A 13,414-nucleotide genomic window follows, 5' to 3' on the forward strand; every position below is an offset into this window, starting at 1 on the left:
TTCAATTGAATTGAATTCTTTATTTCGAACATGTGAGGGATCAAACAAAATGTGAACAAAATCAAATGTTTAAAAAAAAAGGAGTAGGAAGATGTAAAACGAAGCCGCTAATTGAGGAGTCGCACTCAAACTAACTCTTTTGTGCTTGTCTATTGAGTGCGACTGCTCAATAGGCCACCGTGGGCCAAATAAAGCGTGCTGAACCTGTTATTCTGCTGCATGCTTTTATTTTGAAGGTGTGACTTTTTGACAGGATGTGTTGCACCAGTGTGTCTGTGTGCATTTTGCAGAGCTGACCGGAAGGGCGATTGTTGTTCATAAAAGCTTTGCATTGTTGAAGAATAAACTCTGCCCTCCGTTGAACCTTTTTTACACAACTTTAACACAACAAAGAGCTTCGGATGAACGCACATTGATTTCGGAAAATGGTTGACAGTCACGTGTTTATTTGTACGAAAGAAAACGAGTGGCTGTACGAAAACCGGGACAAGAGTTAGATGAAAAAAAATCGTGGAAAAACCAAATTGTAAGAAAACGAGAGTGCATACGAAAAGCGAGGTTGCACTTTTTATTTTATATTTTGTCATATTTTTTAACAATAAACAAAGAAAAAGGCGCAATATTATGAGAATATTCAATTTGGTATGACAATGTTTTCCTTTTTAAAAACAAAGAGAGTAATAGTAATAATATCGCAATAGAGTGATTTTTATGGAATAAAACGTAACTTTATCATACGAAGACATCATCATCCTCATTAATTCAAGTGTATGATAGAGTATATATTAGTGTATCTTTATTTGACTTTGAGTGTGGCCATAGTCCACCTCGATATCGGACAAATAGTGCAAGTTGCGAGTTGTCCGAGCTGGCGCGCAGTGCCCTTCACCCTCCGCGCGCCCCCGACAGGCGTTGCTCTTTCGTCAGTCCGTGTGAAGTCGGATTGTCTTCCAGCAGAGCGAGAAGTGGACGCTCCCGGCGTCTGACGCGTCTCCACTTTGCACTTTTCTCCCCGACGCTTTGGCTCCTCGTCTCTCGCCGTTGTTGCAGGGGTCAAGGGGCGACGAGCAGGTAGCGCCGCCGCGGCAGGTAAAGGCGAGCGGGAGGGATATTTTATTCATCTGCTGGCGAGATTCTGGAACAGACCAAAGGCTGTGACGGGTATCCAGAGTGCGGCGCCTCGCAGCCTCTTCCTCCTCCTCCTGCTCCCCTCCAGCCCCCCACCGGTGAACTCTACCCTGCGAGGGGGCGAGCCAATTTTCGCCAGCCTGTCGAGATGGACGATGGGAGCGCATCCGTCTAATCAGCCCTCCGAGGAACCCCCGCCCGGCGGCCCCCCTCAGACTCGGTCAGATTGACTGACTCCTGGGCCACTGTGCCCCGGAATCCACATTCCAAAGGAGAATAATCTCCTTCCCTTCACAGACAAAACAATAGACGTCAGATGCACGCACCGGCGTTTCTTTCACCGCTCTCCAGAGGCTGCCGAACCCTCCGCAGCCCTGCTCCCTCACCCCATTAAAATATAGAGCAACGTGGAGGCGCTGATGGGGAGGGCGAGCTCTCGCCGACCCTCATTGGGACGCATCCACGCGGCGATAGAACCTCCCGCTTGTCTTTTTCCAAAAGCAACCTCCTCCTCCTCCTCCTCCTCCTCCTCCTCCTCTTACAAGGCCAAAAAAACCGTCCCCGGATGCTCGCCAAAGCCACACGGCAACGCGAGACCCGATAACAAACTTCCTCCGCAATGCCGCTCGGTCCGGATTAATTAGGCGGATTCATTAACTGATGGACGCGAGCTATTAGCCGCAGCTTAAATCTGACATCTCGGCGAGGATGCGAAGAGTCGCTTTAAGAACAAGCGCTCGAGTTTGGATTCCGCAGCGATGCGGTGTGGCAGAGCGAAGCGATTGGCGGCATCGATGTCCCAATTTAGGGGGCGTATCTGAAGGCCGCACCGGTTGAAGAGCACCTTCGAATGTCGTCTTGTTTTGACAGGACGCAGTTGGGCGGGCCCTGGAAAAAATTAAAGTGTCGAAAGTCAAACCCTTACGAGGAAAATATGGAGGCAATACTAAGGGAAACCAGAAAAAAAAGTTTTAAAGCGATAATATTTTATGAGTAAAATAATGAGGGAAAAAAAGATGTCGAGTATAAACTCATAATCTGACCAAAATAGTTTGTCAAAGTCGGTTAATGGTATAATTTTCTTGAGAATAAAGAAACAAAGTTGTAATCTTGTAAGAATAATTTTAAAGTTGTATTTGTGGGCAGCGAGCGCATGCGGTCGTCGTGTCGCCGGGCAACGCATTTAACCCACATTGCCTGCGAATGAATGCGGTCGGATGTTTGGTGGCGGTCGGAGGGGCCGTAGGCGCAGAATGGCAGCCACGTTTCCGTCGGGCTGCCCCGGGGCAGCCGTGGCGACACAGTAGCTTCCCACCACTTCCAGAAGGATTCCTTCATTGACAGTCTCGACATCCTTAACGAGTGACCAGCGCACATCTGCATCACGCTCTGCCCAAATGAGAGTCTCCTCTCCCCGCGTGACGCCCGCGATTGCCAAGCTGTGACCAATTCCAGCGTTTTAATTAAGCGTATTTATTGGCTTGGCGGTCACCGGGTCAGCGTAAACAGCCACGAGGCGTCTGCCCGCCGCCGAAATTGAGAGAATGGACGGCCGGAAAAGAAATAAACGCGAGAGGAGAGACACGCCACGAGTGATAAAATCACATTTTTGCATTAATAATGATCTTATGATAATACATAATGCAACTACTGCAGTTTTCTCGCACGTTGCTCTGAGTGGTGAGCTCGCTGTTGCCACGGTGATTTGCCAAAGACAGAAAAATGAATCGAGGACAAGATTACGTCACAGCATATCATAGCAACTTTATTTTTCGTGAAAAAAGAAAGTAAACGTACTACAACATCCATCCATCCATTTTCTGAGCCGCTTAGCCTCGCAAGGGTCACGGGAGTGTTGGAGCCTAGCCCAGCTATCTTCGGGCAGAAGGCGGACTACTCCCTGAACTGGTCGCCGGTCAGTCGCAGGGCGCAACATAGACGCGGACAACCATTCGCACTCCCATTCACACCGTCGCTGAGTGGGAACTGAACCCACGCTGCCCGCGCCAAAGTCAGGCGAGTGGACCACGACACCATCAGTGACCTCAGTACTACAACAATAAAGAAAAAAAAGGAAGTCATAATTAGGATGTTTAATTTGTATTTATGTTTTGAAAATAAAGTCCTCATCTTGCTAGGAAAAAGTCATATTTTTACAAGAAAAAAAGTTGCACTTTCAAAATTGAATGTGAAAAGTTTCTCTTTTTGTGACAATACACGCAGAATCTGACAAAAATAAGGTCAACACCTATTTTCCCCCCAAAAAATAAGCCATAATGTTACTTTTATTTGGGAGGAAGTTGTAATCTCATGATAATGATACTAAAGTCAAAATTATGCATCAAGAAGGAATTATTTCGCTTTAGGAAAATATTGTCGTTAGCTTATCGAATATGTTGTCAAAATCTGACAATGATGAAGTTGAAATATTTCTCAAATAAAGTCATAATCTTATGAAACTAAAATACTTACCCAAAAAAAATACAACTATTTTTTTTCGTGTTTGTTTAAAACTCCGTGCTGCTGTTGACAAATGCTTTTAATGCATTTTTCTTTCCGGAGTTTAAAACCTGCCCCCCCCCAAAACACCCCAAATGTCCTCCGTCCCAAATGTGAAGCTCTGCAAAGCTCTTCGTGTTTGTCCCTAAGCGTTTTCTGGGAATATCTTCATGTGACAGCGCTTCACGCGTTTGAAAGTTGCATATGTATTTTTGCTTTTGTCTTCGTCACCCCAGGTGCTTCGGATACTGTCACCATCTCAAAATGGCGTGCACCCAAAAACAACAACAACAAAAGTATAATTTAAAAATAACGGAAGGAAAAAAACGACAGCTTGTGAGGAGCCATGATTAATATTTAAAATTGTTTGTAATTATCTCCAGCACTGTACAGGCATTACTGTAAATGGGGACATAAACAGCCTCAGATGGCGAGTGATGTATCACCGTTGTGGCGTTCTACTTGTGTAGCTGCATCAGACTTAGACAGCATAGCAGACCTCGCCATCCTGGGAGGATTTTCTCCCACTCAGCATGCTTGTGTGTGTGTGTGTGTGTGTGTGTGTGTGTGTGTGTGCGTGTGCGTGTGTGTGTGTGTGTGTGTGTGTGTGCGTGCGTGCGTGTTTGCCTTTATGGCGGTCTCTCCCAGGGTCTGATATGTGCACGCAAGCACATTGTCTGCAGGGAGACATGACAAAAAACTCCCAGAAGCCTTTGAGCTCTTTTCTTTTTCCTGTGTTGCGCCACCAGGGAAAGTTAAATCCAAACAAAGAGGAGACGCTCGGCGCGCCGTGCCCCGATCCGTCGGCGCATTTCTTGTGCAAACATGTCGTCTTTACTTTCCGACTTGACTTTTCTAACAACTATGAGAAATGAACGACAAAAAAAAAAAAATGTTTGTGCTTCTCAGGAAACTCACCGCAGCTTTTATTTGCTGTCGGTAGTGATTTGCTTAAGGCTGGATATTCACTGTCGGTCCAAATGCCAAATTACGATGAAATGCTTCTATCGGTGTGTTTTTGTTTAGTTTTTCTCACAATTAACAAGTGACACATATCCTATGTGGCTGTGTTTACACTGACTCCAAAAGCGTCGACAGCGGACAATGATGACACAGAGTTCAGCAATAATACAAAAAATTAAATGTGACATCAAAATCATATTGTTGCTGACCTTTGGAGGCACTCTTTTACTATACCAAAAAAAAAAAAAAAAAAAAAACACTTTAAGACAGACATATGAGCAATGTACAACAGTGCCGTAATACTAATGAAAAACTGAAGAATTGTGCGGCGCTACGATGATGAATATGCGTAGTAATAATGGCACGAGAGATGTGCAAAGTGTCACTATTGAACTATTTAAGAAGTTAAGAGGAACAAAGCTGTTAGAATATTTGCTGGTGTTGGTGTGCCTTGTTCGACCAGAGGGAAGGCGCTGGGGGGAAAAAAAAAAAGAATAATTTGCCTGCCCTTTTCTCATTCCTTGCAAGTCCTCAAGTGTGCGTAAGGAGGCTATCGATGATCCTTTCCTGTCCGTTGCAGCCGCATTTTGTCCGCCAAGCCAGGCCGTGATGGATGAACACTGAACTGATTCAACGACTTATTCTTATTCCGAAGCACACGCAAGCATTGTGAGCGCATGCGAACGCCACGTATAGGCAGGCCATTGCTGAGATTCGAAGCCCAAACCTCCGAACTATGAGGCATAGATGCTTAGCACCAGTACAAAGTGCCGCCCTGGACTCTTGAAGTATTCACCCAATTATTCCCTCCTGAATTCCAACAGCGTGGTGACGTAACTCGAGCTGTTAAAAGGGGTGCCGAATGACGCCCGTTGCCAGTCAATTAAAAGCTCGTTCTCCGATTGGCTCTCCAATTCGGTAGGAAAACACGAGCGTGCACATGAGCTCTCAGCCGCCACGCGGAACGGCCTGAAAGTGCGCCGCGTCGAGCTTGTCGGTCTGGCATCTCCTTTCAAAGCGTGTTTCAGACTCAAGTGCTTAAATGTGAGAGTAATTGTGTTTTTGTTTCTGGGACTGACACGCGGAACCCCACGGACCCCATCTCCCTCCCAGTGACAGGCAGAGATCCTCCCCCCTCGCTCTGTCTAATTAGAGGATGTTGCCCAGGGCTCATGTCCCAGGAAGACCCATCCCCCTCCCAAGATGGCTCCCCTAAGAAAGCCCTTAATTGGCTTCTTTAGTCATAGTCTTCATTTTGGCTGGAAAGGCATCTGTGTGTGTGTGTGTGTGTGCGCGCGCGCGCGTCTTGCTATCACCTCAGAATACACTTTGTATCGCTCTCCTGTGTTTCCTCCTCTCCTCTTTTGCTTCCCCTCGCCGGCCCTCACGCTGACGCTTCCCCTCGCTCGTCTCCCGCCTTCCCCTCACTTAATGAGGCCCCATAATAACACAGCAGTTGCGCACTTGTTTTGCTACCTCCGTCAAACAGCGGGATCGCTGCGCGGCCCGATTCGAGCGCCATTCGATTGTCTGCGAAGACAAGCTAATGACTATCACTCACAACAACAAAGCAGCCCCTCCCGCACACGAAAAAGGCGGTCTGTCGTCTCCGGTTACGCCCGCGGAAACATTTAGTCGTTTGCCGCCATTTCGAGCACCACACGGTTGCTATTTATTATACGCGAGAATTCCGTGGGAATACGACAAAAGGAAGCCACGGAGATCCGTCGTCGTCTGCTGTTACTGTACCGCCATGACTCCCCCGGGCACCTCGCCTCAAACAAGACTGTCTGTTGCCAAGGAAACCCTGCGGGTTGTGGCACAACCCGGGTGTTTTGGGCGGGTCATCCCTTCCCGCGGCCTGATAAGTGATGACTGTGGAGAATGCCAACTGCTCAATTATTTATTTATTTATTTATTTGATTGTGTTCTTCATCGGGCGAAGTTGGCCGGCGGTAAGCCTGGCCTGAGGTCAAAGACAGAGACGGTTTACTGTGGGGAACGCTCAGAGTCGATACTGGACTGAGTTCAAGACACCATTAAAGATCTAGCCAGGATGCAACGCCATTGTCTTCTTTTTTTTTTTTTTTTTTTTTTTTTTTTTTTAACACAACAAAAGCAGAACTTTTGCACATAATCCAAGATGCAGTGCAACACATGCAACTCTGTTAAACTAAAGTTGGGTACAGTCCACATATACCGCTATTCAGCATCGTGACCAATTTGCGACGTAAGAGACAAATCCGTGTATGACGAGGAGAAAATTGCCATGTGTTACTATTACTGAGATGACCAACGCGGCACCCACACTTGTGAGCCCCCTCCCCCAAACCTGTCGTAGTACCTGTGAGTGGCGGCGTAGTGCCACAGGGCATCCAGACGGCTGGAAAATACAAAGAAGAATAAAAAGCAGCGGTAGAAAAAGCTAGACTAACCGTTAACGTGTCTAACAACCACATGGTGGCAAACTCTTCTCCACGTCATTTTTAATACGCCAAATAATTTGTGAGTTACGTTCTACAAACATTCAACACAAGCAGTGTTGAATCCATTATTTGTGTCCGGCAACAGCGGTAGCTTCAGGTCGCTTCCGAATTGGCTATCGTTCCGTTTCACGTTACGATCACGTTGCTGTGGCTCGACTTTTTTTGGGTCCATTTAACCAAATGTTGATCCCAAACGTGTTTGATGAGCTTCCTCCGCACCAAATCCATCCAAGCACGCCCGTCTGAACTTTGCAGTATTGAACAGAAAATGGACCTTCCCCAAACTGTTCCCGCAAAGTCAAATTGATTGATTGATTCATTTGAATCAAATTGTATTAAATCCTTTTGATCAGATTTGCCGTGAAAAAGTGAGTGTGAGGATCCATTCATGGCTTCTAGCATTACGTATTCGGAACAGTTTTTGTTTTCCAAGTTAGGTGCTTGAAACTAGCTGCTCGTGGAACGCTGCTTGAATGAACTCTGCTTTCTAACCACTGGCTAAAGCCTGGCTTTCGTGTTACATGCTGCACAATAACAGGCAAGAGTGCAGACACAGGGTACTTTATCATTAACACGATACTAATCAAACATTGTTAGAGCCGCAATTAAGCCCGACATCTTCCCTCTCTGTGATGTCGTACAATAAGAGCTCGCGTCTGATGCGGCTCGCTCACATGAAAGCGGGGAGAGAAGTCCGTCCGCTCTTTCCTCTGCGGCGCTGACGCAAGCCGCTCACCTCGCTTGCCTCACCGGAGAGCGGACGCTCTCGGCGGAGGCCGCGGAAACGGGCTACGACGTAAAAGAGCGATCGTAAATCAACACCCCATCCGCCGGCTTCGCTCCGACTTCTCCTTCCCGCAGCAGCCTTAAATTCCGTAAGACACGTTGCACCTGTTTGCATGCTGCAGGGTGTTCTGCCTCCTCCTCTTCTGCACTGGAGGGGGTTGCTGTGGGGTGATGAAATCAGATGTAAGTGAGGGTCGAAAAGCAGCACCCTGGGAACGGAGAGGGAAGAAGCTCGCACTGCCCATCTTCATGCGGTGCACAACCGTGTCAATGATAGGAGCAAAATGTCATTTCGTTGTGACGACTGTGTTGGGTTTTTTTTTTCTTTTTTCTTTTTTCTTTTTGCGGAACCTTCCAGCAGGTGGTTGAAAGGGTGGAGGAGGAGATTAAGGTTTGGAGGGAGCGAGAGGGGAGCGTCCGAGCTTCCGGGGGAATAGGACACCATCCAAGGAAGGCGTTGAGACAAGCGCTAAAAGGCTTAATGGAGGCCATCTAATCCTAAATTGCAGTAATTCTGGTGTGACACCATTAGTGACATCCTGCTTGCCGCCTGGACTTTAAAAAAAAATTTTTTATTTTTTTTTATTGCTTGTTTCTTTTGTTTTCCACGTTTAATTTGCTGCCACGTGCTTTACCTCGTGTGGAACTTACTGCGGAAGAAGTGATCGTCAAGTCTCCGTCACTCACAATGCAGAGTTTCGCGTCCGCAGAGATGACGGTATCAGTTTCATTTTCAATCTTTCAACAACACCCTTCATCTTTCCCTCGCATTTCCCTTTCGTCTGCATGGTTGCCACTGAAGTCGTTTAACACCGTCCTTGAGAAAGCCCTCAGTGAGGGAACTAGTGTGTCTGAGGAAAAGGTAGGAATGCAATGTGTGTGTGTCAGACAAAGCTGAGACATGCAATGATGGTGGTGGAGGGGGTCGGAGTTGTTCCCTCGAGGGCTTATTTTCCCCTCTAATAGCTGTTACGAGCCCTACATTATATCCAAGGAGCTACGTTCCTTTGGGGTCCACACACACACACAGTTGCACACGCCGTCCCCGCCGTTTTGCTCTCTCCGTGTCAATATCCTGCCATTTGAAGTCACGTACTGCAGAGGCTTCTGGGAGTAGCCGAGGAGTCAGGCTGACGGGTAATGGGCCGCATTCATTAATAAGGTTGCCGCGCTCCTGCCCCTCCTCGGCAACACCAAGGATGTCTTTACCGGAGGGGAGTGGAAGGGGGTGGGTTTTGTGGGGAGGTCCCAAGGGGAGTTTCCTCCCAGACTCACTTAAAGGAGCTTTATTTCTGCAAGATGGCAAGCTGAGAAGCCTTCTCTTTTTTAGAAAACTCATAGTGAGGGAGGGGTGCGCCCTATGGGGGTCACTCTCTCCGCTCCCCCGTCAAACTGCTTAATAGCCCACCTGTCGGGGAGTAATCGCCGCAGCTGAAGGGAAAGCCGTGGAGGTGTTTAAACGCTTCATCTGGAGGCAGCCAAAAGAGGGAGCGAAGCAATGCAGCGGAGGCCAATAGCCGCCCACCGGTGATGCCCAAAACGCTTCCGCACCGACAGCGTGGAAAGGCGGCTGATACACAGTACCACTTCCAAAATAATCATATTTTGGATTGTTTTTAAATACGACGAGAAAATATTATTAGCGCCTGAGCACTAGGTAGCATTGTATCATTCTGAATCATATTTTGGAGGCCTCAACATGCCCGAAAATTGCCCAATTTTCGCATTCCGAAATTCAAGAGGAAGTTGGCCATTTTGATCGGAAGCTGCCATTTTGGGCAGATTCTAGAGCTTGTATGTTCACAAAGTCCTTCTTCGGGATTGGCCCGAATGAACCCCAATCAGAAGCTGGTATTCGAAGAGCTGGGCGACACTTTCGCCATCTAATGTGGGCGCAGCATGGCATCAGAGATTGCTGATCATTTTGAGGATTCGCCATGAAAAGGATGGTGCGGGCCTCCATTCATTGAGTATTTATTTTTTATTGTTATTGTCAGTAATAGTAGTCGTATTTCATTGGTATTCACTGGGTTATAGTCCAGCAACAAGTCGGTGTAGCTCACTTTAATAGGTGCACTTGTGCAACTTAATGACATCCGTCACATGAGCGGCTTAAAAAATTCTGCCTTTACATTGATACATTATACTTGCTATTGTGCTTGTAAAGGAAGACATGAGCAACAGTAGTTGTAAATACAAACAATATGTGTGAAATTCAATGCTCATGTAACCCTACTATCAGTCGGACGACTTGTACTAGTTGTACAACTGCTAATTATGCGGTTAAATTTCATTATGTTAGCCCTGGACGCAAACTGAGAAAATTAATATTAACAAATGATCACGTTAATAATGAATAAATATTGAGCCGCTACCCGCTGTGGGTGTGTCAAGTGAAGAACAACCCAAATATTAGAAACATCTGTCGCTACGATGCGGTGCACTTCGACACTGCTGCCACTCACAGCTCACCGAAACGTAGCTTTCTAATCTTTGCAACAGGAGAATTCTGCACAATGTGTATTATAGTCATGTACATTTTCTGTGTCCTCTTTGCATGCACTTTTTTTATTTCCTGTATCCACTATTGCTGCGGTAGTTATTCCAATGTCTTTAATAAATATTATCCTTGACACAGCACTTGAATTTGATATTATTACTGTATATTGCGTTCCTGATAAAGCGCCCGGGTAGTTCGAATACCCGTACCATAATGACGGGCTCACTCGTGCACTCGCACTCGTGTGTGTGTGTGTGTGCACACGCGTGACAGGTGTGTCTAAGTCCGTGCCAGTCGACATAAGTCCGTGCCAGGCCGTGTTTTAAAGTGAGCGCAGCAAGTGGGGCATGTAGTTTGCATTAAAGGGATTAGCAGTCACTTCAAAAGATGACCTGGATTCTGCCCACCGGGGACACCAGTTACACATCCCTGGTCCACGCTCCCTTTAAAGAACCTGGCACAGCTGCCCCGCTACAACCACTCCACAATGAGCTGCAGCGTGTCTGTGTGTCTGTGTGTGTGTGTCAGTGTACCTGCATCAATGCGGATGAAACCACAAAAACATGTTACCTTTTGCACTACGACTTATGTAGAATTTAACTTTGATAGTCCCTCTTTGTACATTTGTTTGTTGTTGTTGTGCATACATTGATTAGATGGCAGCCCAGGATAAATAAACGAGACTCCAAGGACAGTATTCCATCCGGTGTGCCAGCGCCTCGTTATGGATTTGTTTCCATGGCCACAGCCTTTGATTGGGATGTAATATTTCTGAGCATTGGGGGGGGGGGGGGGGGTTATCTGTCAGAGGTGTGTTGTGCTTTGGTGTCAGAAGCGGATTTTAGCAAGCTTAATCCCGGCATCCAGAGGGTATCGATCTGCGAGCATACACGTCTGACTCAGATGCGAGTTAATTGGAATGGGGATAATGAAAGCCTGATGGTGATGATTTTGAAATGTCAAGATAATCAAAACATATCGTGTACCTACAGGCCAAAGATGTTGACCAAAAAAAAAAGAAAACAAAAAACCACCATACTTGTGTACATACGTATGGCCCTCGTTTGTTAGTTAGCAGGCTCGTTGAGGACGACGAACGACATTACCGTAGAAAAGCAAAGCTTCAAACAACTGCTATTGTAACAGACATGCAGCAGCAACACATACAAACAGGCGCATATTGCAGCATCTTTGCTCTGTGGGAACGACGACTTTACTTACTTTAGTCTTTCCCGCTCTGCCTCTTCTCTTCGCTGTTGTCCAGGCGACGGCACCTCATAACTGCCTGGCATGTTGGGACACAACACACACGCAACAGTAGGGAAGAATTTGCCATTGAAAACATTGAACAGGTTTAACATTTACAACCGTCGGTCCCGAGCGTTTTCCCAGCAGATCGTGGAGGAAGAATCTTTCGGAATGCAGCCCCCACATCAGGATAACCCCTCAGGATAATATTTTAGAGACATATGATGATCAGGGAGAGAAACTGCTCAAATTCGGCCCGACTGTCGATATGCGTTTAATAGTGCGGAGAAACGGCCGTGACCATTAACCATGTTCCCTTTTTTGTCCTTGCAGAACCACACGTTGACTCAGCACAGCAGCTAACGCGGCTCAGATGACCGCCGACGACGACAGAACGGACGACGTGACGCAGAGAACACAGCCCGAGCGCCAATTATGGCCAGCGCGCCGTCCCGCTCGCTGTCTCGCTTAAAGGATTCAGCGGCGTGGAGACGAAGCGACGCCACTGCGAGCAAGAAAAAAAGAAAAAAGACAAAGACCGGCAAGAAAATAAAGACGTTAGCAGGGGGACCACAAAATGACATTGCCCATTGTTTACGAAAAAAAATGTGCTTGTACATAGACTTCTTCATGTGTTGCTTAACTACAGCTATATTGCAATCTTATACAGTATTTGCCAATGTACAGTTTAACGTTTATCTGTAAAAAAAAAAAAAAAGCAACAACAACAAAAAAGTCAATCAGCTTCAATTGGACTTAAAAAGGAGAAAAGAAGGTTCAGCGGCATGTCGCTGCGCATCCCGCGTCAATCATGAGGATGAGATGAACAAGGCTTCTTCTTCAGAAGCAAAGCGGGAAAGGATGCCGACATATGCAAACGCGTCGAGACACATTTGCGGAAGGTGAGGTCCTCGCCGTCCCGAACGGAGGCGTGAAAACATTCCCACGTGGCTCCGAGAGCATGGGGACGTCTCCAGCCCGCTGACTCAACCTGTACATTTCTACTCTTGATGTTTACTGCTCATTGAAGCCTGGAGATGACTGGATTTTATTATTATTATTTTTTTATGTTTTGTTATCTCTACATTTGTGTTCAACAAGGGAGTGAGAATCAATTCAAATTTGGGTTTTATGATCGGGAATACCGTTTTATCCTGTATTAGGGACGTACTCTATTTAGTCCCTGGCTCTCCTGGAGAGTGGCCGACATCGTTCGTCCCCCTCTGTGTCTTCTTCGCAGTGTCGTTGCCCTCCGCTCCAGCTGGAAGCCGCCGTGGCAACACACTTTAAAAACAACAACAACATTGGGTTGTGTAGACGTTTTGCATTCATTGAAACTGAGATGCACTTTTGTATGAAACTTTAATGTTTTGACATTTTGACTCGAGAATCGTTCGTACGCCGTTTACAGGAAATCTCCGGCTAAATCTCCCCGCAGCAAGACGACAGTTATTGCCAATGTTACTCAAAAGTATTGTACAAATAAGGAGCTTTGTATTTCAGCAGAGCTATTTTTTTGTGTTGCACATGTGATGGAAATATTAAAAAGTATGAGGAAAATGATTTGGTCTGTGTTTATTTTCTTATGTAAATTAGATACAACCTTGACTGCAGAATAAATACTGTTGTATTATTCTGTTTTAGCATCTCATTCAAGGTTAACACAGTCTCCTATATACGCATAGTTGAACTCCAAATTATTCAATCACCATTGTAAATGACACTGTAATCATTTGCATAATGTACACTATTTTGCAGCGAACCAGCAAATAAACCATTTAAATTATTATGGAAAATTATTACG

At 46.3% G+C, this 13,414-nt stretch overlaps 1 protein-coding gene across 4 annotated transcripts in view; it reads left to right on the top strand.

Annotated features, from left to right (window-relative positions):
• LOC133411945 (zinc finger protein 521) overlaps window positions 1-13,170 on the top strand; it is a 122,839-nt gene extending 109,669 nt beyond the window's left edge. For all 4 annotated transcript variants that reach the window (XM_061694815.1, XM_061694813.1, XM_061694814.1 and 1 more), the window contains exon 8: window positions 11,944-13,170. In XM_061694815.1, coding sequence (XP_061550799.1) covers window positions 11,944-11,973 — 30 coding nt within the window. In that variant the 3' untranslated portion in view covers window positions 11,974-13,170. The remainder of the gene's footprint in view (window positions 1-11,943) is intronic.
• The last annotated feature ends 244 nt before the right edge of the window (window positions 13,171-13,414 follow it).

This window comes from Phycodurus eques, chromosome 13, assembly GCF_024500275.1.
Source record: "Phycodurus eques isolate BA_2022a chromosome 13, UOR_Pequ_1.1, whole genome shotgun sequence".
Lineage (NCBI taxonomy): Eukaryota > Metazoa > Chordata > Actinopteri > Syngnathiformes > Syngnathidae > Phycodurus > Phycodurus eques.